This window comes from Athene noctua, chromosome Z, assembly GCF_965140245.1.
Source record: "Athene noctua chromosome Z, bAthNoc1.hap1.1, whole genome shotgun sequence".
NCBI lineage: Eukaryota > Metazoa > Chordata > Aves > Strigiformes > Strigidae > Athene > Athene noctua.
In genome coordinates this window covers 80,140,721-80,166,085 of record NC_134077.1, presented here as the reverse complement: position 1 = coordinate 80,166,085, position 25,365 = coordinate 80,140,721, and the positions used below count along the sequence as shown (strand labels likewise).

Sequence of the window (25,365 nt, the reverse complement as noted above, 5' to 3'; positions counted from 1 at the left end):
ACCAGGCACATAATGCCATTACAGAGAACAAAACAATAGGCTCACTAAAAATACAATTACAAAACAGATGATGTCCTTGTACTGCTATTGAGTCCAATCTGGGCACTGCAGAGGTAAACTGAAATAGACTTGCTGAGCAATTAACAGCCGAGGGACAGTCAGATCAAAGTAAGAAAAGCAATAGTTCAGACAGCTACCACAGAGAGAGAAAGATTTTCTTACCAATTTTCACAAATGTAACAGACATCAAGGACTTTAGTGCCAATAAGAAGCAAGAGTCTCAAGAATGCAACTTTGACCAGGAGGAACAAGAGGTAGACAATGGAGGGGGGAGGGTAGTACTCCATTTAAAACAAACTATAGCAATGCACAGAGGCAAAAGCCTTGATGAACAGGAAATAAGAGAACAAAGTAGCAGAGTAAATGCAAGGAGGAGAGAAAGGATGGAGAGAGACTTGAGGCAGGACTGTGATAAAGAATAAGCACAAGTAATAAAACTGCAGAATCTTGCAAGGCATCATATTGCACATGATGCTGACACCTAGGATTATGCAGGTGATCGAATTACATAAAGAAAAACCTACACAGGGTGTGAGAGAAACCTTGGAAGACACGCAAATGAGACCTGCAGCATTATCAGGATCTATTCAGCTGTGAAACACTACGCACTGAGACTTTTGACAGGGTATGGCTCAGTATGGTAAGATTTTCTCTAATATGCCATCTTAAAAACAAGACTCCAGCTCATGTTCTATTCATAATGCTTCACAAAAGTACTAGCCTGCCATCCTGAAAGCACTGTGGTATTGTGACACTAAGGTAAAGCAATTTCTGTATCAGTAATTGCAATGCTCTGTTAAGACTCTGTGGAGCAACAGTAAACCACATCATTTTACACTGAGAAGAACTATTTGTGAAATGGCATATCTGGAAGAAAAATCAAAAAGTTACAATTGAAAACTACCTTCACCAGAGACATGGACCAATCATTATAAAAAACAAGTTTCAGTAGTGAAATTAAGGCTAATATTTAACATGGAAGTCAAAATTTAAACACTAGTTCTAAATAAAGGTGTATGTTAAAGAACATGCACCAAATTAGAGGTAAGATGAAGCAGTAAGTCAGTATTTTTGAACACTAACTTGTGGTTATGGTAGTTCAGTGCTCTCAGGTGGTGTGATCAGCTATCTTCATTATCACAGAGCATGTATGACACATACAGTTTGAAATCATAAAGGAAAGGAATAATTTCAACAAGTTTGTATCACATATGGAATATTACATATTATTTTGCACTGAAGTTAGCCCAAAGAATTCAAAAACAACTATACAGATGCACTTGTTTGATGCATTTTTTTTCTACCTCTGCCTAATGCAGTAAACTGCAGAAAAACACTACACCAAGGAATGTATACCACCACCAAGGAATGTATATAAAACATGTTGGCAGAGAACTATTTAAAGGCACTTTTAAAACCTGTATGTGAAAGACTAATAGCAAAGTTATCTACATGCACTTTTGCACCTACATACATTAAAGAGATAATCCTGAAATCCCAAAGTAGTGAAACCAAAATTCCTTCAGTAATTAGTCAGGTGCTGGTGTACATAGGTGGGGAAAGAAAAAAGCAGCAGGATGCATAATGGTGTCAGGAGCTATAGCTCAACTATCCTATATCATGTGAGAGGTTATCTGCAAAAACTCAAACGTAGTTCCTTAACACAATCATAATTAACCCACAGAAGTAATTGTGTAACCTAGACTTCTCTCAGTAGAGGAAAAAGGTATTTCCTAAACCAAAATCCAGGCTACTGAGTTACTACTGCGCAGTATACTACATGATGGATTCTTGCTAACCTGTATCAAATTAAGTCACAAAACTTTTCTTTAAAGGCCAAGACTACACTTCCCTCTTTCGCTTCATTAAGGGCAAGACAGTATTCTAGCAAAACCAAAAAGCTTCTTACAGTAGACAGATTGCTGAGTCTCTCAGCTGAGATAGGAACACATAACTTTTAAAAGCAGCTGAAAAAACTTAAGTGCTATTTATTCTCTCCAACCTTTCCTCAGCAGCTACTTAAAGAATTATCCTATTAGGGTGACGTAAGTAATTCTAGCTCAGAAATTTGTAACAGATACTTAAAATCTGCTGTAAAAAACACAAACTAACAAGATGTAGGAAGCACTGAAGACATCCCTTGAAGGCTATAGTTCCACAGGCCATTGAGATAAACTAGCAGATCATTACTTATGAAAACTGTTTTCCTGCTTCTACTTCTGAATTCACACACTTCCCCCTTCCCCAGTTCATTTTCATGTTGGTGAGCTGAACTATCTCACATGGGTGTTGTGAAGTGCTGTTCTGCTATGGAGTAACAGACAAGATCTCAGCTTAAACAGGAGAAATCATATGTAAGGTTATCCTGCTTCTTTTGGTAACAGAATAGTAGAAAGGATGAGTTCCCTGTATCTTCCTTACTTTTTATACATGTCTTGTGTTAGAACATTTCCAAAAGTAGGTACCTTTATCCACAAAAGAAAAAATGAAACTTGCTATGGGTACACTACACTGGTCAGTGCATTAAATACAACTGAAAGACTGGAGGAGTTCAAAAAGTATAGCAGTCAACCCCTGAATTCATGAAAGGGGTAACACCACCCCTGCTTCACAAAGATTAGTATTAGCCCACTTAAAATTCTACCACATTAATGTAACAGTATAAAGACAATTCCACATAAGGCAGCATAGGTAACTACTAAATAAGTTTCAGTATCTCACAGCAGTAACTTTATACAGTTTATCTGACCATTTTACAATTATTATTAAATAATATAAAAAGTACACTTTTTATATAGGAAATATTTTATATATAAAAACCCATACATGCATAATGGACTTGGGACAACTGGTTAAGGGATCAGGAGCACAAATAGTGTTTTCCTCTATCTTTGTGTCCTGGGCACAGAAATCATGAGAGTTTGATTCTTGTAGAAGTAAGGAGGGTGGTTAGCAGAACTGCTACCTTGGGACTTCCAGAGGGGAGAATTCAGCCTGTTTAGGAACCTGGTTGACAGAGTCCCTTGGGAGGCAGTCCTGAAAGGCAAAGAAGTCCAGGAAGGCTGGACATTCTTCAGTAAGGACATCCTAAAGGTGCAGGAGCAGGCCCTTCCTATGTCCTGAATGATGAGCCAGTGGGAAAGACCATCAGCCTAGCTGAACAGAAAGCTTCGGCTGGAACTAAGCTAAAAAAAGAGAGTTTATGACCTTTGCAAGAAGGGTCAGGCAACTCAGGAGGACTAAAAAGATGTTGTGAGGTTATGCAGGGAGAAAATTAAAGGGCCAAAGCACAACTAGAAGTTAATCTGGCTACTGCTGTAGAAGACAAAAATGTTTCTATAAATACATTAGCAACAAAAGGCAGGCTAAGGAGAATCTCCATCCTTTATTGGATGCAGGGAGAAGCACAGTGGCAAAGGATGATTCATGTACTTAATGCCTTCTTTGCCTCAGTCTAAATAGTAAAACCAGCTGTTCTCTGGGTACCCAGCCCACTGAGCTGGAAGGCAGAGATCAGGAATAGAACGAAGCCCCCATGATCCAAGGGGAAATGGTTAGCAACCTGCTACACCACTTCGATACACACAAGTCTATGGGGCCAGATGGGATCCACCCAAGGGTACTAAGGGAGCTGGTAGAAGTGCTCACCGAGACACTTTTCATCATTTATCAGCAGTCCTGGACAACTGGGGAGGTCCCAGTTGACTGGAGGTTAGCAAATGTGACACCAACCTACAAGACAGACTGGAAGGAGGATCAGAGGAACTATAGGGAAGGCTATGGAAGGGTTCCTTTTGAGTGCCATGACACAGCACGTACAGGACAGCCAGGTGATCAGGCCCAGTCAGGGTTTATGAAAGGCAGGTCCTGCTTGACTAACCGGATCTCCTATAACAAGATACACATTTAGTGGAAGAGGAAAAGGCTGTGGCTGCTGTTTACCTGGACTTTAGTAAAGCCTTTGACACCATTTCCCACAGCATTCTCTTGGAGAAACTGGCTGCTCATGGCTTGGACAGTCATACTCTGAGCTGGGTTAAAAACTGGCTGGATGGCTGAGCCCAAAGAGTGGTGGTGAATGGAGTTAAATCCACCTAACAGCCGGTCACAAGTGGGGTTACCCAGGGCTCAGTACTGGGGCCAGTTCTGTTTAATATCATAGAATCACAGACTTGGGTTGAAAGAGACCTTAAAGATCATCTAGTTCCAAAACCCTGCCATGGGCAGGGACACCTTCCACTAGTCCCGGTTGCTCAGAGCCCCATCCAGCCTGGCCTTGAACACTGCCAGGGAGGGGGCAGCCACAGCCCCTCTGGGCAGCCTGTGCCAGTGTCTCACCACCCTCACAGGGAAGAATGTCTTCTCTATATCTAATCTGAATCCACCCTCCTTCAGTTTAGAACCATTTACCCCTTGTCCTATCCCTACATCCCCTGATAAAGAGTCCCTTCCCATCTTTCCTATAGTCCCCTTTAAGTACTGGAAGGCCACTCTAAGGTCTCACTGGAGCCTTCTCTTCTCCAGGCTGAACAACGTGTGTGTGGCAGGTGCATCACCCAATGAGAGCAGAACTTCTTGGCCACTGAAGTGTAGCAGCTCCTGGCTGCCCTTGTTCTCACGGCCTTGGGGTAGTTTGGGCTTTGGCCAAAGGGAGCCGCTATTGACTCCAGGTGAGATTCGTCCTGGGTATAAATGGAGTCCCCTGGGGGAGCCACTGGGAGCTCGTCCCCTGGAGCAGCAGCTGTGGTGGAGGACTCTCCCCTTGGGTCAGGACGCTGCCCAAGGAAACTCCTCGAGGGACCATGGGTCAGGACACTGCCCTGAGCAGGTCCTCAAGGTTGAGAGCCCTCACTTGTCAGGTGAGTGATAGAGCATGTTGGGTTGTCGTTAAACCCTAGGTAACAGGGCTTTGTAAAGTGTTTGGGGTTGTGGTTAAACCCCAGGGAGTGGGGCTTTGTTATGCGTTCTGGGTTGCTGTTAAACCCTAGAAAGCTGTTTGTTCTCTTCTCACAGACATTCGAACCTGTAATTTATGGAGAGCTAGTTAACTGTGTTAATAATATTTTTTTTATACATTTTTGGTGGCTGATTGCTTATTTGAGAGCATCCGTAACACAACCCCAACTCTCTCAGCCTGTCCTCATAAGGGAGGTGCTCCAGCCCCCTGAGCATCTTCATGGCCTCTCTCTGGACCAAACAGGTCCATGCCCTTCTTACACTGGGGGCACCAAAGCTGGACACAGCACTGCAAGTGGGGTCTCACAAGAGCACAGTAGAGGGGAAGAATCCCCTCCTTCAACCTGCTGGCCACACTTCTCTTGATGCAGCCCAGGACACAGTTGGCTTTCTGGGCTGTGAGTGCACACTGATGGCTCAAGCCTAATTTTTCATCCACCAATACCCCAAGTCCTTCTCCGTAGGGCTGCTCTCAATACACTCATTGCCCAGCCTGGATTTGTGCTTGGGATTGCCCCAACCCATAGGCAGGACCTTGCACTTGGCCTTGTTGATCTTCATGAGGTCTGCACAGGCCCACCTCTCAAGCTTGTCTAGGTCCCTCTGGATGGCACATCCCTTCCCTCCAGCGTGTCAACTACACCACACAGCTTGGTGTCATCGGCAAACTTGCTGAGGGTGCACTCAGCCCCACTATCCACGTTGCCAATAAAGATGTGAAACAGTGCTGGTCCCAACACCAACCCCTCAGGGACGTCATCATGGCTCCTCTCTTGGACATCGAGCTGTTGAACGCAACTCTTTGAGTGTGACCATTGAGTCAATTCCTTATCCATCAAGTGGTCCATCTGTCAAACCTATGTCTCTTCAATTTTGAGACAAAGATGTCTTTATCAATGCTCTGGATCAAGTGCACCCTCAGTAAGTATGCACACAACACCAAGTTGGGCAGGAGTGTTGGCCTGCTTGAGGGTAGGAAGACTTTACAGAGGGATCTGGACAGGCTGGATTGATGGGCCAAAGCCAAGTGTACAAGGTTCAACGAGACTCAGTGCCAGGTCCTGCACTTGGGTCTCAACAACCCCATGCAACACTACAGACTTGGAGAAGAGTGGCTAAAAAACTGCTCAGCACAGAAGGACCTGGGGGTGTTGGTTGACAGACAGTTGAACATGGGCCAGCAGTGTGCCCAGGTGGCCAAGAAAGCCAATAGCATCCTGGCTTGTATCAGAACTAGTGTGGCCAGCATGACTAGGAAAGTGATCATCCCCCTGTACTCAGCACTGGTGAGGCCACACCTCAATTACTGTGTTCAGTTTTTGGTCTCTCGCTACAAGACAGACATTGAGGTGATGGATCATGTCCAAAGATGAGCAATGCAGCTGGTGAAGGGTCTAGAGTGCAAGTTTTATGAGGAGCAGTTGAGGGAACTTCGGTTTAATGTGGAGAAAACGAGGCTCAGGGAAGACTTTATCATTCTCTACAACTACCTGAAAGAAGGTTGTAGTGAGGTGCATGTCAGTCTCTTCTCCCAAGTAACAAGCAATAGGACAAGGGGAAATGGCCTCAAGTTGCACCAAGGGAGCCTAAGATTAGATATTAGGAAGGCTTTCTTCATGGAAAGGGTTATCAAGCATTGGAACAAGCTGTCCAGGGATGAGTCATAATCCCTGCAGGTATTTAAAAGGAGTGTATACATGGCGCTTTGGGATGTGGTTTAGTGGGGGCCTTGGCAGTGGATAGGTTAACAGTTGGACTCGATCTTAAAGGTCTTTTCCAATCTAAACAATTCTACAATTGTATATTCATAGATGGAATAAGATTTTATTTAGAGAAAGAGTGTCATGAACTCAAGGCAGCATTTGGCTACAGAGCCACAATGCAAGTTTTTGCCTGCATGTGAAGGCAGGAGGAAAGGGGTCTGCACAAGCAGCCTTTGTTATAGCACCAGGAAGCAAAACAAGGTACTTGAACATGGAGACAAGAGAACCTCAAAAGGACTCTCTGCAAGGACACAACTAAGCCTGAATAACACACTATTATCAAGTACTTATTTCTCATATTGCTCTACCCAAGTACACAAGCATACTACTGTGCATTAAGAAGCCTACTACACTATTATTCCTGTTTAGGCACCTCCTAGACTTCTGACAGATCTAAAAGTTGCAACACAGATCAAACAAAAAACAACATCAACTGTGGCCACAGGCCTCCCAGAAAATAGACAGAATTATTCTTAAAGCAAGAACTAAACATATTGATCTTGCTTTCAAACTTTTTCCTTCCACTAAACTGAAGCTTTATAACATAGCTGGACCAGTTTAACTACAGGCTACTGTTCAGAGGCACTCCCTCTTTCCTCCTTTCCCTGTTTTTTCTGGGATGTGCTGTGCTTCTCAGAGGTGATGATATTTGTCTGATCCCAGTGACGCAGTTGAGATACTTAAACCACCACATAACTATTACCCCATATGTAATGTTACCATTTTGCCAGTTTAACTTTGCAAGTATAGTTTGAAAAGATGTGGCAAGATGATCATGGAGCTTCACTATCGGCAAAAATCCTCCAGTGTTCCTTCACCTCTGTGCTGTCATCAACACCAGCCAAACAAAACACCATGGCAGTATCAATGCCTGTACAATCCTGCTTCAACTCAAAGTTAAATCTGGCTTTTTTTCCCCCCTCACACTTCAGGTTGTCTTTTGCCAAATTAAGAGTTATAGTGCCTTAGAAAAGGCTGCAAGAAGCTCCAGAGCATGTTGAAAAAGGTGACTGAATGTGCTGCCACAGTAATAGGAGAAGAGTAGCAGGGTCTTTCTTCCTCCTCGTGCTTCAGCTGGCTTTCTGAAGAGCTGAGCTGCCTGTGCATGAGCAGCATAAGCCCAACCACCATGGAGTTAGAAGAGGAACAATGTCAGCACAAAGGAAGCATCAGGGGCACACCTTCCTCTAGAAACATACACAAGGATTAGGGTCAGGCCCCAAGAAACTCTTCCACAGCCAACTCTGCGTTACAGTTTTCCTTTACAGCATTCACTCCCTTATAACTTACTCCCTGCCCTATTTGCCTGTCAAAATCAGCTAGAGTTAATTACTAGTAGAAAACACTGCCAGACTCTTGAAGTAATACTTAAGGTGTGCCACCCTTCTTCTCTTAGCTGAAAGGAAGAGATCACCCTATAGTAATATGCTGGTGCCAGATCAGGACACCTTTGCTTGGCTGCTGGCCTGGGTCACCCCATCCCACCAGCCAACCAAAATGTTCTCAGGTAGGCAGTCCTCTCCATCCTCCACTCTTGCCACTCACATCCATTCAATGGTCATATGGACACATAGCAAGTCAATCCACCCTTCCCCAACCTAAGTTACATAAGCATCAGATCCAACAACAGCGAGCAACAGAAATACACATCTGGGGACAAGAGGAAAGGACTTAAGAGTAAACACTAATGCCACTTTTAGTATGACAGCAACTGTAATGAAAAATAGTTAACATGTCATTTGGCCTTGATAAAATGCTCAGAGACAGAGGGAAGCAGACAAGTCCGAAAGAAAGGAACAGTAAGATTCAGGTGCCCACTTTGAGGTACAGACTTCCTCTGGCTGTCCGCCAGCAGGAAAAAAAAAGTCATAGCTTTGTGCATGCCTGCTCAAAGAAAACTGAAAAAAAAAGTAATCCTACTGCTTGCATACTAGAAGTCCGTTGAAAAGCATGCTGCAATTGGTTAGTGCTTCATCACGTGACAGATGAGGGTAGAAGGCAGGCCAAACATTTCATTCACTTTGAATGAGTATTTCCTCCTGTACTACACATACCCCACAGACAAAAAAAGGACCCCAGACTGTAACACACTGAAATTGTTAGATCTTAATTGGTAAGACAAGCAAATAAGGTTGTGAAAGAATGCCAGGAATTTATAAAAAAACCTGGTAAAGCTGACAGAGCAACCCTGAAGAAGCAACAGATTAAAACTGGGAAATACCAAGATAAGAAAGCTGCTGATAACAAGGAGAGAACTCTCTGAATTATGAATGAGCTTTCCTTGTTAACATAGTAAATCCCTTGCTAGAGGACAAAGCCCTCCACCAAGAAAAGCCCCTTTCTCACTGAACATGAACAGTTAAGAGGATACTGTGACTTTAAATGGACACGAGAACTTGTAAGGACTAATGAGAACAAGGGTGGCCAAACTTATCAGTAAAAAATACTGATAACTGTCACTCGGAATGTATAAATGCTTACCTTGTCTTAACCAAGGTGTGTCAGCTTCGCAGAATTACCACCTAGCACCCATCTCCACACAGATATGGGTTAAACAAAACTCACCTCTTTTTCAGCTCGTTACACACTGGGTAAAAGAACCTAGATTTCTAAGACAACAAAATCACAATGGGCAGTGGAGAGGAAGGGGAGTGATTAAAAAAAAAAAAACCAACCCTAAGACAAGCTCCAAAACAGCAAGAGTCAAAGCTTTTCCACCAAAACCAGAAAGGTCAAGTTAAAGGTCTTGAGATGGAATTGAGTAAGAGAGAACCTAGGTTGTGATCACTTATTTTTCAAAGTAAATATTCTAAAAAACAAATATCAATTTGCTCTTCCAGTTTTGTGTAGTAGCTCAATCAGTGGATAGTATTAAAGGCAAAATCATACAATGCACAATAGTAGAAATTCTATCTAGTACTATTTGACATTTTGAATTTGAAATCTTCATACACAGCTGAAATTCTTTAAGCAGAATCTTCTAAATGTTATCACAAAAGTCATATTCAGTACATGAAATCCATAACTTGATACAGCTTGGTGGGTGGGAAGTTTCAACTTTTGGAGTTTTGAAGAGAAAAAATCCCTTATTTTTCAGGAAGAAGAAAGTGCAAACACTACAGACCTCAACTTAAAACCAGCAAATACTTCCTTTTTAATCTAGAAATTTGTCTCCTACTCTCTCTCCCTGCCCCCACACCTGCACAATAAAAGAAACAAACAGGCTCCTGTACAATAGGTTGTAGTTAAACCTGAAGTAGTGGTAACCTTTTACTGTCTGAATCCTAGAGAGTTCATAATTCATCAAGCTGAAATGAAATGTGCTTAACAAAAACAGCAAGTTGCTCACAATACAGCCATTACTGTATCATACTAAACATTAAAATGAACACACCGTTTTTCCTTGTAGTCTATCTGCAGGCTGCCATCAATAGCAATTCATTCCCTGTTTCTGCTTTCCCACACCTTCAGCCTACTGGCAGCTGTAAAGCAGTCAGCACCACAAGATAAATTGGATCAGCCTGCTGATCAAACAGAAGTATCCCACAGAAAAAGCTAGCTTGCTGATCTGAGTCACCACGTAGCCACATGCTCACTAAAGGTAGATTAGAATAGCAGAAATGTTTAGAAAGGTGTAGGGGTAGGAGTGGATTTGGATTATCCCTTCGAGCATCAAACCAAAAGCCACTGAGGCATAGAAGTAGAAATGCTTTTCAATACAGACTCCTTGCAACAAACGTTATGCAACTTCAGAAAACTGCATCCAGCATGATTTGCATTTTATTTATGAAAGCATCTCCAATGGATGGCAGTAACTCTAGGCAGCAGAGAGCTTTTAGTACAGGATCAAGCCCTCAAAGTATGGGATCTTTTATAACACAACACTTCAGAACATTCGTACTGTGAGACTATTAAATTTGGTTTTCTGACTTATTTTGCAAAGCTACAGATCAAAACAGCTCAGCCTTATTAATTTCATAAGGCACAAGTTTAAATCATTTGCTAAACATTAGATAACATGCTTCCTATAGACCCCAGCCTGCTCCTTACTGCTGCTTTTGTGCCAAAGATCCCTGCCACCCATCATTTTCCAGCTTCTTCTCCCAAAGAGCTTCCAAAACAGTTAACTGCCAGTAACACAATTATGTTAATGACTAAACAGAAACTACATTAACAAATCATAAAGAAGATACCATGACAATATTTTTTTCTTACTTTTCAGTGGATGACAGGTCATTTCTTAGTTAATTAACTCAGCTGCAACTGTTTCCAGAGTACAAAACAGCATAGCACTGAAGCAGAAACCTTACTCAAACACCAATTCACAGAAGTTTGAATAAACAGCTCCAGGCCCTATTACCCCCAGTTGGGATAATAAAAAAAGCTGTAAATCTTGTCTGGACTACACAACTGTCAGCAACACAGTGTCACTGCACTCATGCTGCTAATGCCTTGGAGAACTTGAGTAAATCTCCTATAAGGAACATCAGAAACAGAAGAAAGCAATTATGAAAAGCCTACAATATAAAATCTTAAATTTAAACAACACTTCTACACTCAACACCAGATCTGACAGCATTTCAGAAGGGCTATGGGTTTTTTTAATATTTCCAACAGATACAAACCAGAAAAAACAACTCAGTAAATCTCTTTAAAAAACCCACCTGAAAAACAAACACTTGGTTCATAGACCTTCAAAAAAACCACTTACCTCCCTCACCATTACACAATCTACATAAAATAAGCTCTTTGAAAATGCTGTTACAAAACACATGTATCATCTCTCAAATGCTTAAAAGGAAGTGTGGAATACCTTAATTTTGAAACATTTAATTAGTATTTCAAAAGGTTAGCAAGTACAACCCTTGACACTATTTCAACCACCCACGATACCACCTCATACTGTGCTTTTCCCCTGTCTTCTATACGGACTGCAAAAAAAATCCCAGAGATCTGCAATCCTGCAGTCTGAAAATCCTGTCTACTCCCTGCTCTCCCCTACCCCATCATAGAGAGATAAGGATGAAGGCATGAAGAATTCTGCACTTTCTATTTGCTACTCTTATAACACTGAACAGTTGAAGACACATGTTCTCATGAAGGAGATAAGTCTGAAAGTTTTCTACCTCTTTTGAACACAGAATCTTCCTTTATTAAAGTTTGCAAAAAAACCCACGTTGATTTAAGCTAAAAGAAGTATTTCAGCAGAAAGTGCTGAGGATAGCAATAACAGCTCAGTACATTGATGAAAATCTGATTTTCAGCAGCTTAATTATGCCAGGTCTAACAAGGTGTGCATGACTAGAGAAATCTGCTTCATAGTGAGTTGTAGCACCCAACTTATTATCAAACCAAAGCAGCAGTCACCCAGGAACTCATTACTATACAGGTATACTGAACCAAGACCTCAAGACAAACACAATAAAGGTAGGACACTTGCAAACAATGTGAAAATGAATGTTTAACTTCATTTACAAATTCCTCCTCATGGACTGTACTCCTGACACAGGTGAGATGAGCTCTACCGAGAGGAGCAGGGGAGGGGGCAAAACCTGAAACAGTCTTGGTTTACAAAGAGGTGTTTCTGAAGAGCAGGACAATCATTCAAGTGGTCTAAAACAGACCAAACCAACTACCAGTACAAATTGGTAAAAAAGACACATTATTAGTTATCCTGCCATTTTAATGAAAAAAAAGATTGGTCCACTAGAAGCACCTACCAAGTGTTCAAAAACCGCCTTAAGAAATACAATACCAAAGCAGAAAGTAGCACTGCCAAGACAATCCTAATCTTTCACTTAGTACAATGCTTCACTTTGGCTTTCTAGCCTTGTCTACACTTGTAAACATGCTTTTACCTTACTCATCCAAACAGCATAATACTTGCTTTATGTATGCATGCTACAACTTCAATAATTTGACTCAAGGTATGAACTCACCCAGGCCAGTTACGAGAGAGTATAGTCTAGCCTAGGTCCTCATCAACTGTTACTAAAACCAACATATTTAGGAAAATGCAAAATTACTGACCTTGCAATTAGTGAAATGAAAAGGTTTTTTTGGATCTACAGCAAAACATTTTTCACAATAAAGTAATTAATCATTTTTTTAAACCACAGTCTTCAGTAAAATGCAAACCGAATATTAAGTGTGTCAAAACCACAGAACCTCATTTCAGTTAAAATGTAAAAATCCCAGTGAACTCCAACAGCACTATTTCGCATTATGCAGTTCCCAGGGAGCAATGGACACAAGCAATGAAAGGTACTTTGGTAAACCAGTAAAACTAGTTACATACTTAGCATGCCACAGAGCAGTTCTAACAGAAATTTCACCAATTAATTTTTAAAGTCATTTATCTACCACTCTACTCCCTCACCTTAATCAAAAGTTATGCCTTTATGGAAACATGGTTCATATAAAGCCTCAGCTTCTTTAAAACTTCTTCAAAATCTTCATACCCTGACAAAAAGATTATATTCTTCCTCATTCCACTGTTCTGCTTCTTCCATTCTAGCTGACATACAAGGCTAAATGCTTTTTTGCCCTCCAAGAGCTCCATGTGCTCCACTAACCCAACCCGTTTCCTTTCTATCTTCAATACTCTAAATGTTGTTTTCTATCTTCCCATTCCATGCAAACCACACAAACAGATGTGGTTTGCTCTTAAAGCCCACTTGCCACATTTGTTGCACCATCCTCCCTCTTCTCAACATCAGCATACTATCCAGTCTGCCACAATTTCTCTCCTTAAATCTACAGCTAACAGTCTTTAATCTAGGCTTTGGTTCCTTGCATTCTGCTAAATCATACATGTTCAGAGCCGCTACTGTCACTCCAAATTTTATAGTCTGTGTCTTACCCTCCTGACTCACACTATTAAAAAAATTTACCTTCCCTAACTCCTTCCAACTTTATGGGTTTTCTGCCACATTGTTATCACTCTCAGATTTTGTGTTCTGCATTGTTTTTATTTCCCTAATTATTAATCTTGTAATTTAAAAATTCAACCACAATCTTAGTATAAATAACTCAGATTAATTCCTGCTTTCTCCAGATCTGTCTTCCCCTATGGATTACCTAAATTTAAGTCTTGTGACTACACAGTGTCAAGTAAACTTCCAACTGTTTAAAGTAAGCAATATACACAATTTATATCCTCTACACAACCTCCTTCTCAGCCTACCGCTCCATCATAGTCCAGGCAAGAGCCTGGGTATCATCTTTCACCAAAAAAAAAAAAAAAAATCACAGAACAACAGAGGTTGGAAGGCACCTTTGAAGACCAGCTACTCCAACCCTCTGGCTCAAAGTGGAGGTAACTAGAATAGGTTGTTCAGGAGCAGCCAGCCTTTCCTGTCTCCAAGGATAGAGCCTCCACCACCTCTCTGGAAAGCCTGTTTCAGTATTTGACCATGGAAGTAGTCTTTTGTTTAAAATTAGCGTCTTTCATTTGAATTTGTGCTTATTGCCTCTCATTCTGTCACTGGGCACCACTGAGAAGCGTCCTGTCTTCTTCACACCCCTCCACCCCTCAAAATCAGGTATTTACACACAATGATGGGAATCCCCCCAAGCCTTCTCCAGGCTGAACAGTACCAGCTCTTGACCCCCTTTTTTTTTTTATGGCAGATGTTGAAGTCTCACTGTCATCTCTGCAGTCCTAAACGAGACTTGCTCCAGTCTATCCATGTCTTATTACCAGGGAGCCCAAAACTGTGCACTGCACTCCAGACATAGCCTTATTGCTGCTGGGTAGAGGGGAAGGATCACTTCCCTCAACCTGTCAGCAATGCAGCCCAGAATACTGTTGGGTTTTTTGCTGCTACAGGTACACTGCTGTTCATACTCAAATTGGCACCCACCAGCACTCACAGGTTCTGTTCTGCCAAGCTGCCTTCTAGCCAGTCAGCCCCCGGCCTGTGATGATACCTGGAGTTATTCTTGCCAGGTGCAGGACTTGGCATTTTCCTTTCTTGAGCTTTATGAGGTTCCTGTCAGATCATTTTTCCAGCCTGTCCAGGTCCCTCTGAATGGCAGCACACCCACCTGGTGTATCAGCCAGTCCTGCTACTTCAAACTTGTTGGTATGTCCCATCCTCCAGGTCATTAGTGAAGACATCAAACACCACTGGCCCCAGCACTGACCCCTGATGATTTTGTGCATCTCAAACTTCCATCCCTTCAATGGTTTCCATCTTCTATCACAAGCTATTATTACCCTAACCATGCACCATGCATAAAGCAAATGGCTGAAATTTGAAGCTTTGAGCAGTGGGTTGAAACTGAACCTTTAACAGGCACTTCCAGTCTGAAGCACTCCTATTTGCTTCACAGTGGTGAAAAACTGACACTCACCTCTGCCTCTACGTTGTTAAAGTCTCAGCCACTTGTGTGTTCCCATACCCCATAATTTTCCTGTGTTCCTCCTCATATCTTCACATTGCTATCCTTCATATTTGCCTCTTCTACAACACTGTCATTCACTTGCTGACTAAAATCAACCCATCAAGTTATATGGATGTAAGACCCACAGCAAGTACGTTAAGGTTTCTGCATAAAGTGGGGTCCATCCTCAATGCATGGACTATTGGGAGACGGGTTACTGAAAGCAGGAAGATGAAAAAGTTGCCCAAGATCAAACACAAGCCTCAAATAACTTCCCCACTCATGCATCTCCAGTGTTCCAGTTTATGGTCAAGCATTCAAGTCCATTTTTGCTTTCTTTTAACCCTCTAAATTTTTGCAGAAAGAGGCTGCTAATATAGATCATGAGCTTGCTCCATTCCCTGTTCCACATATACAAGATCAAAGACAACAATCTAAGTTAAAGTTACCAACATTTTACATCAAGCTTGTCAGCTATGTAACTGGAAAAACTATTTACCCTGAGGTAGACAACCTGCATGGAACATTTCATCATAAGTGGTTCAAGTTCAGTAAAGATTCAACTAAGGAATGAAGACAAACCCAAGAAGAGATAGAGCATTCTGCATGTGCTAGACACCTTTAGCTACTTCCTGGAGCTCCAAATTTCTCTGTTTTCTGTTTCAGTTTGATTATCAACAGGAAGGAAGGATACCTCTACTCTCAGAAACAAGTATTTGCACTATCTCCATCAAAGTCTTAGTTCACTTACACCTGGTTAACAGTTGATAGTAACAGACAAGTTCTCTAAAGACTGCCTTTTAAATTAGATCTACACTACATCCCCTCCTGGCTCGTATCTACAACACTACTGGCCCTGAAGCACTTCCACGAACCAAAGAAAATGCAATCCTATGATGCCAAAGTGTATAACTACTACTTCTCTTAACAGCTACTTTAGCCAATCTATTGCCACTTACAGAGGAAAATGTAAGACAGTTCAGAGGAAGAGACAGGCCCACCAACAAGAAAAAAGGTCAAAAGGAGATGACAGAAGACAAGCAGAGAGGTCAGAGAACAGAGCAGGGTAAGCCTGGACACAAATCATGGACTGAGCAACAAGGGAGGGAACAAAGAGAACAACGGGGTGACAAGACAATAAAATAGAGCCAAGAAAAACAGAATTGTTATTTTCTTAAGAATGAAATGTCACAATTACTATACAGTAATATATTATTAATCAAAATATCAAAAAGACTTCACAACAAAAGAACAGAAGTTAAACATCAGCTATGTGGGCTTTTTTTTGTTTAGGTTTGGAAGCCATGTTTAGAAAGCTCTTCAACACTGCACATCTACTTCAGGAAATTTGAGTTTTATGCATCTGTGCAAACTGAATTTCCTCCTTGTGTACATATGCATTACACTAAGGCTATTAATTACTTTTAGTTACGTTCAGGTTTATTACATTTATATCTTGCTGAAAGTCTTGCGTTTTACTCAGCAGACAAAGCACAAGGGACCCAGTTACATCCAAATGCCACATAAATGCAGAATTCATTTCTTCATTGACTGCTATAACATATAGACAACTGATTTTAAAAAGCAAAACCCAGCAATATGTTTATCAATTAAATGACATGCACTGCTCTTCCCACTACATCTAGGAACCAAGACAATGACCAATCTCAGTATCAACTGACTGTGGATCCCTTAAAGTGATTTACATTAAGTGTTATAATTAGAATTGCCACGGACAAAAGAACAGTGGAGACTCAAAACTAGAACATCAACTCCATGTTTTGTGGACCAGGCAAATAAAGCAGCAAGATATAAACAGTTTAAGAGATTTACCCAACACTGTCTAAGAACTCTGTAGCAGAGGCAATGCTGAATTCAAGTCACAAAAGACTGAATTGACTTAAAAGCCATTCTACTGCCTCTCCTCAGTCCCAGAATACTTTACAATAAACACCTCTACTTGGTGTTCAAATTGAATTAATCAACGAGTTATTCAGAGTAAAAATATAAAACCTTTCATTGATTTTTTTTTTTTTAGACTTAAGTCTGAAGACATAGTAGGGAAACTGAGATCAGATTGATTATGCTTAAATAAGGCATCTTCTAAGTTCTGCAGGCTTTGCTTGCCAGCTTTATTTTAGAAAGAGGCACACCATGTTCAGAAAGCTCCTATCATTAAACTAGAATAATCTATTTTGAAGTACAGCTAAACCAGCAAATCTACTGCCACAGATCTTGCTAGTCAGGGATTCAGAATTACAAGACATGTTAAAGTACCATAAACCCATGAAAACAGCTTTACCTGTGTTTTTTTTCTGGGGTGGGGTGGTTGTTACTTTTTCCCTGATGTCCTAAGACTTCTGTTTCACTATTTGCATGTCCTTAGAATGTAAGTTAGAATCATTAAATAACTATTTTAATACACTAATAATATTTCAAAATGTACTCCTTAGTTTCCTGAATAACACTTTAGCCAATACTATAAATACTTTTTCTTTATTAGCACATCATACCTACAGTCTTCTAGTTCAGATATAGATACACATTTCATTTTAATTCTCAAAGTTCATTTTGGTTGTCCATACAACTACACAACTTCAGATGGTTTCAGAGTCAGTACATCAGACTCAAAAACTGAATTCTTCTTACTGGATCATTTGGTGTCTCAACTCCAAATGAAGAGCCTATACGCAAGCAAGGAAGGGTCTTAATCAAGGTCCCAACTTGGGTATGAAGGATAGCATCTCAAACGGGTCAAACACCACAGCCTTACTATGAAGGGTAATATATGCAAACTGCACTTCATCTAATTACTAGCTATAAAAACCTGCTATTTGGTCCATGTTTATTGCATTTACTTCACTGATTCAGTATTATTGAGAGCACACCAAACCAAGACCCATTTCATAATCATATACATTAGACAATTTATAAAAAATTGGCCTTTTGACTTAGCAGTATGGCTATTTGCATCTCATTGGTAGCCCACCTGTTTATTTTAAAGGACGTCATGCTTTAAACTTGGCCAGTAGCCAATCACCACAAGGCCAGTCATTTACTCTCCCCCCTTCCTCCCCAGTGAAATATGGAAGGGAAAAAAATAAATTTGTAGGTTGAAAAAAATATTTAGTAATAGTAACAAAACAACAGTAACATAGCAAGTCCAAACTGGTGAAAATACATCAGTGGCTCACCAACCAGCACAGAGCCCACTCTTGGCAGCCATCCCAACCACACCAGAAATCCTACCACCAACCGGGAAACCAAAACGAAAAACAAGAAAGCACACATCCCCTTATATACCGAGCATGATGTCACACAATATGGAACATTCCAATGACCAATGCAGGCCCAGTCCTCTAGCTGTGCTCGCTCTCAGCCCAAGGAAAGTTAACTCTATCCTGCCTAAACCAGGACAAAGGAGCATGAAATCAACACATCCCACTATACTTATTTATAAATCAAAACCATTCCAAGTGGTTAAGGGTAGTAGGAGAAAGAGGTGGCAAGAACCAGATTTTACAAATGCAGTCTGGAAGATACTCTTCCTCAACTGAAATCTTGCACAATACCATAGATATCCAAACCCTGCATCTTCTAAAGCAATTACAGCACAAACCAACACAGCTGAAATGCTGTCACGACCTTAACCTTTACAACTGCTGACAGCACTTCAAGACAAAAAGCTTACTTTCCTGAATAATCCCATTTATCTAATTAATTCACATATGTTCCAAGTATTTTGTTAAATCAAACATCTAAAATACCAATAGGGAATTAGAAGAGGAGGACTGCCTAGGCCACAACATGTTTCAACATTATCTTAGTAATCCAGTGGCAGATATCAGCCCTTCCAACCCACTAGTTCAGATCAAGGACAAACAGCCCTTACTCCAACGACCTGAAAATGTTAAAACCAACACTGACAATAAATAAAAAACAGGAAGACTAATTAGTTTCATCTTCTTCACTTCCTGTAACAGGTACAGTATAAGCAGTTTTCAGTATATAAAAAGTATTTAATAGTTCTACTCTAATACTGCATCCTCCCACCTACATCAAAAAAGGAGTTTCCATCTAGTAAGTGAAGATCCCTTCATACCTCAGTGGTCTAGGAAAGAATGCTGCATGTTGTGCCTGCTGTCCAGGGCAAAACAGTATCTATGGAGATGAGAGGCACTAGTGAGAGTGTCCAGCCACCACAGTTTTCAAGCCATGGCATTAATGATACCATCTATCTGGGGTCCCTTCCCCATAAATGTGCTCCAGTAGTTAAAGCAAACACAGACAGTAATCCTTCTACTAATTCTCTTCACAAGGGTCTCTTGCTCACAGGACCAGGCCATTCCTCCTCACACTCCACCAGACAACCCCACAGCCCTTCTCCCTTGCACAGAACAGTGCTTACACGGAGCACAGGCTCCGCACTCACCAGAGCAGTGCTTTCTCCAGTCATTAGCTATATCCCACCAGCTCCAGTTTCTCAGCACCAACACAGACACTGCAAGGACATCTCTCTGGGATAGCAGTAGTTAGGTGTCCAGCATTTCTTTAATTTCACTACAAGCAAAGGGCAGCTGTGTGATCACACTATGGGGAACGGTGGTCCCATTCCCACAGACCTGCCAAATCACTGTAACTGGGGAAGCTCCTCCACAGCAGCCTGCCAAGGCAGCACAGCTTGCAATTTGGTCATTTCAGTGCTACCAGCTGCTCACCTCCAGACAAAGGCCTTTTCACACTGAACCCTAAATTCCCATTACCACCAGCCCATTATTCTGCCAAATACAGTCAGCTCCTGGCTCTGGACCTGCAAGACAGTACCTTGAGAGTCTCACCAGAAACACACTTTCTCATAGGGGTCTCAAAGGTTGGGACATGACCAACCCAATTCTTACCCATCCCTTTTGCAGCTAGCAAGTTTTCCATCTGCTAACACATTGTTTGTATTAACTCCCCTACACACAATACATACATCTGCAACACAAGTTCCTAATAACAAAAACCACAACTCCTTCCAAGTTGCACATAACTGCCAACACTCCAGGCCCAAGCCACAGGTGCAGCTGTCACCTGCATTCCCCACCAATTACTGTCACAGGCAAAACAATCTCAACTAGGGAATTCTACTTACTTTAAATTATTGCTAATTTGGGTATACTGAGTGAAAAAAAAGACAAACTTCTAGGGAAGCACCTTTTGTACTCCTTCTCCAGGCTCAGCTTCAGCCAGAGACCTTTCCTCCCCACCTATCTGAACTGTTCTCATTTCCACCCCTTACACCCAGTCTCTCCCAAGCCCTTCAGCAAGGCGACGCAGGAGGCAAGGGTCAATTCGCAAGGCTTTTTCTGCCACGCCCTCCTTCTTACTTACTTTCCTCCACTGCTCGTTGCTTCTTAACTGTTACTCTGCTCCAGCAGGTGTATCTGCTCTGGAGTGAGTTACCTAAAGGCTGCAATCCCTCTAGCAGTCTGTGTCCCAATATGGGTCTGCCATGGGCTACAGCCTCCTCAGGGGTGGGCCACCCACGGGCTGCACTCCCCCAGGGTATTCCCACATTAACATGGGTTGCCCACGGGTGGCAGTCCCTTTAGGGGTATGCATACTTGCCCTGGCATGGTTTACTGGCTGCCCACAGTCCATTTAAAAGTGCCCCTGCTCCAGTGTGCAGCATTCCCTTCGCATGTGTAGCTCTTCTGGCATGGACCACCCAACAGTGACCCCTTCCTAGGGTTCTCCTCTGTCCTCTCCTCTCATGTCTCAGTGTATCTCATTCTTTTTCCTACTGTTAACCCTCTTGCCTGTCTTTCTCCGTATCTCCATTTGTGTCTCCTGCCCCTCGCAGCTGCCACTCTTCTCAAAGATTTATGAGCAGCAGCACCACACATGCTCATCTGATAGGCTGAGGTTTTAGCATGTAATGGGCTGTTTTCATCAGCCTCAAAGCTGTCCAGAATCAGCTGTGCCCACAGTAGTCTATGGTCTCTTCCCTGCACTAGGCACCCCTGCAGCTCCCCAGTACTGAAATCCTGCCATTTGTGCCCAAGACAATCCATACAACTAGTTTTCAAGAAAAAATTATCTGACTAAATCGGAACTAAAGGCAACCCAACTAGAGTACAGAAAAATTGTTAGAGTTTATCAGTGATTTCACATAAAAAAAGAACAAGGTAACCATGATCAAGGGCAGTAGAAGCAAATCTCTAGCACCCACACATTCAAGAAGAGCTTTGCCTTCGACTAGGGCTAGGGTTTATCGAATACCTATTGTGCATGTGAAACAGCAAGAAAGGAGAACAGATAAGCAAAGCAAACAGAAATTCAGATATTTTCTAATCCCTGTAGTGATGCAACAGTGGCCTTTTATTTAAGAGAGTAAAAACATAGTCTTCTACAGAAAGAGAGGTGCGTTCTTAATCATTTCCCCACGTAGCCACAGACAATTCCTGTGCCAAGCTCAAGCAGTAACCTGCTTTGTTTGTCAGCCACCAAAATGCAAACACTCCTCACAAACTCTTGAAGTATTTTTCCTTGGAGTTATCAAGAGGGTCAATACACACTACATTTACACTTCTTTTTACCAGTACTACCATTACTTCTCAAGGGAAAAAAAAGAAGTGTGCTTACAGCTAAATATCTGTCTGATCAGCAGAGAGTACTGTGCTACTTCGACTGTTCTGCTGTACCCTCATTGCGCACCCAAAAGCTCACATTTTATAACTGCTGTGCACGTTGGTCTCCCACCACCAGCGGTAAAGGCTCGCTTTACAGGTGCATCGGCAAACAACAAAACCTAAGCCTTCCCTAGCTCCACTAAAGGCAAAGAAGCCAAGATCACGGAGCAAAAGCAGGCGGCGAAAGCTACGGAGCAGGGCTTTTACCCGAGGACCGGTGGCAGGGTAGCAGCTGTGCCCTCACGACAGCCCCCCCGGCCCCCGGATGGGCGCCGGCCCTCAGGCCGGGGGCCGCGGCGCAGGGGCGGTTGGTGCCCGCCCGGCGGCCCGCCGGTGCGCCCCGACAGCCCCGCGCCAGGGCAGGGGAGGCAGGGGAGGCGGGGGGCTCTCCCTGCCCGAAGCCCAGCCGGGGAGAGGGGGCGAAGCGGTGCCGCCGGGGAGGCGGTGCGGGGGTCGAGGCCCACGGCTCCGCTCCTCCGCGGCGGGTCGGCTCTCGCGCGATGGCGGGCGGGTGGGGTGAAACGGGGTGAGGGTAGGGCGCCGGCACCATCCCCCGCCCCGGCCAGGCTTACGTGTAGATGATGGACATGAAGTGCATTAGCCAGAGCACGACGAAGAGGACGAGCCCGAAGATAGCCAGTCCCTCCAGGGCCAGGGCCAGCACCGCCATCCCCGGGGCGCGGCGGCCCGAGCAGGAGCCGGCGGCGGAGCGGGAGAGAGAGACGGAGGGAGAGGAGGTCGCTCGGCGGCGGCCGCGGACAGGCTCTCGAGGTGACGGTGCCGCCGCCGCCGCCGCCTCCTCCCGCTGCTGCACCGGTCCGGCGGCCTCCGCGCCGCCCGCCGCTCGCACACTGAGGAGCCCCCGGCCCGGCCTGCTGCTGCCGGCGCCGCCAGCCCCCGCCTTTCTGTCAGGCGCAGGCCCCGGAGAGGCGGGGCGGGCAGTCACGGGGTGGCGGGGGCGGCGGGGCGGGCGGTTGAGGCCGTTACCGCGCCTCCCTTGCTCGAGGGGCCGGGCTGGGCCCCGCGGCCCGCCCCGCCGCCAGCTGCCTGACCTTGGGGCCGCCCCCCTCCGGGCGGCGGGGCCCGGGCCGGCGGCCGCCGAGAAGGGCTGCGGGAGCGGCGGAGGCGGCAGCTCTTGGCCTTAAGCTTTGCTGGTGGCTCCTCCAGGCGCTCTCTGCCCAGCCAAGGCCTCGTCACCACAGCTGAGGAGGCCGCTGGCCTTCCTCCACAGAAGGAGGGCTCGGGTCAGCCGGTTGTTGCCGAGTTGATCTAGCACAGATGGGCTGATAGGGCTGCGTAGCCTATTTTTTTGTTTGTTTATTGGCTTTTGAGTCTGAAAGCTTTCTTCGTGACTTCAAATGCTGCAGGATAGGATTGCTACTTGCAGCATAGGTGTGCACCAGTGGTGCTGATCCTCCCTGAGAGGCACCATCGGCCGGGAGGACTGGGGTGATGCAGCAGTCACACTGCAGCTACCGTCAGCCAGGCACTGGTAAAGCAACCTGGTGACTACCAGCCTCGGCTAGACTTGGGCTAGTGTCCAGTTAAGGGAATAGTCTGTTGCTTCTCACTAATCATCTAAGCCATATAGTCTTGCCTTTACCTGGTTACAGTATTTATAGTAATTTCTGTTACTGTGGTGTTGCCCCCTTTTTGAGGGGATTCATATGAAGAAACTTCCCAGCACTGCTGTTCAGCTTTTACAGTTTACACTAGCATTTTGGATCTGGTGTCAGAAACATCAATTTATCTCTTCTGCTGATTGTCTAATAGTGTAGGAGACTGACAGAGTTAATGCCTCAAGGATTGTGGCTGCACAGTGCGGAAAGCCACGGGTTCATGCCGGAGGACACAAGGTTCTAGGTTGCCCAGCAAAAACAAGTCGCTGAGTTTACGTGAGGAAGGGGCTTCACAACCACCACCCCCACGCGTGGCACCTGCACAGAAGGTCAGGGGTTAGATCAGCTGAACAGGTGTTCAAGAGCCATATAAATCCTCCTGTGGTGTGACTGTGCATAGGAGTAATTAGCGTATGATGGAGGGGGGGCGCTCGAGGCAGGGAAACGCCCAAACACCGTCCCCCCTTGCCTTACAGGTAAATGAGTCCAGGAGAGCCTGCCCTTTTCCTCGCCTCACCTGTAAATGAGCACAAGAGGATCTGCCCCCTCTTGCCTTGCATGCAAATGAGCCACAGTAATTAAGGAACAGGGAGCCCTGTATTGGTATGCAGCTATGCAGCCATCACCATCACCAACAAGACCAGAAACTGGTCATCCAGAGATACCCCTGGAACCCTGAGTGGAGATCCAGATCCCTACTGTCATTTTTTTTTCTCTCTCTCTCTCTTTCTTCTATGTTATGAGCAGTTCAGTCCTTTTTAAAGTAACAAGGTTTACTATTTACTATTGATAACTGTTTACAGAGATTTAACAGGGTTTAATTGGCTTTAAAAGGTTTAATTGGCTTGTGTTAAAATATAGTTTCTGCCGTTAATAATTTTTTCCATTGATTGATTGGTGTTATGTCACCTTAATTTAGCCCAAGGGTATCTCAGATATCAACTACTGGGGTGGGTTGTCCAGTATGGCCCTCTGGCAATAATTGGCCTACCTGTTAAGAGGTAAATCCAGCTGCCCCTAGACCCTCTAATCTTTGAGGACCGGCTAGAACACAAGGGGATTAATCTCTCACTAAATTAATTTGTCACCTGGAATGCAACAAATAGGCAAACATGCATGGCATTAACTGTTTTAAATTAAATTCCATTTATCTGGGGTATGCTGCAGAAGATAAAATTACTTGAGCACCTCTGCCTGCATACTGAGCTTGCCCGATGCAGGTTAGTTTTAGTCCAGAAGAAGTATAGTCATACTTAAGAGAATATGATAAGGTACACTTTTTCTTCAAGACTCTTGACAAGTAGCACAAGCTGAACATCACAGTGTATGCACACTCTCTAATACATTTTTTGCTTCCACAGTTCTCAATTATTAATGCAGATGAAGCCATGATCATAAATTCTGTGGAAGAACTCAGTTTTTTAAAACTCTTTAATCACCACGAAGCTTTGAAACTGTAGAAGAATTAGGTTTCAAGGCAGCTCTAGTTGTGTATGAGGCTAGGATGTAGAAATTTAAAGGCAACTTACTGTAAGAAAAGCTAGGATCTCACATAGTGTTGCAAGAAATTGACTAAATTTAAATTAAAAGCACAATTTAAAGTTGAAAGTGAAAAGCTACTGATAACTTTGGTAAGAACAGGTAAGGTATGGGTCTATCCTAGAGCCAACACAGCCTGTTTAGTCTGTTAGTTCCTGCTAACATTAGTTCCCACATAAATCAGGGTAGCCAGCAATATACCTTTACACTGCCTTCAGTGTTTTCTTAGTAAAAGTTTCTTAAAATTAAATTTTCAAGTAAAACAAATTACCTTAATTTTCAAATTCCCCTATCACAGACTGTGTGCATATAACTTATAACTGAAAGTGGCAGTTTTTCATTTTTCTGTTTCTGCAGTTAGAGCCT

At 43.4% G+C, this 25,365-nt stretch overlaps 1 protein-coding gene across 1 annotated transcript in view; it reads right to left on the bottom strand.

The window, feature by feature from the left end:
- UGCG (UDP-glucose ceramide glucosyltransferase) overlaps positions 1-22,762 on the bottom strand; it is a 34,716-nt gene extending 11,954 nt beyond the window's left edge. Inside the window, exon 1 of the mRNA XM_074931752.1 lies at positions 22,414-22,762. Coding sequence (XP_074787853.1) covers positions 22,414-22,511 — 98 coding nt within the window. The 5' untranslated portion in view covers positions 22,512-22,762. The remainder of the gene's footprint in view (positions 1-22,413) is intronic.
- Positions 22,763-25,365: the final 2,603 nt, after the last annotated feature.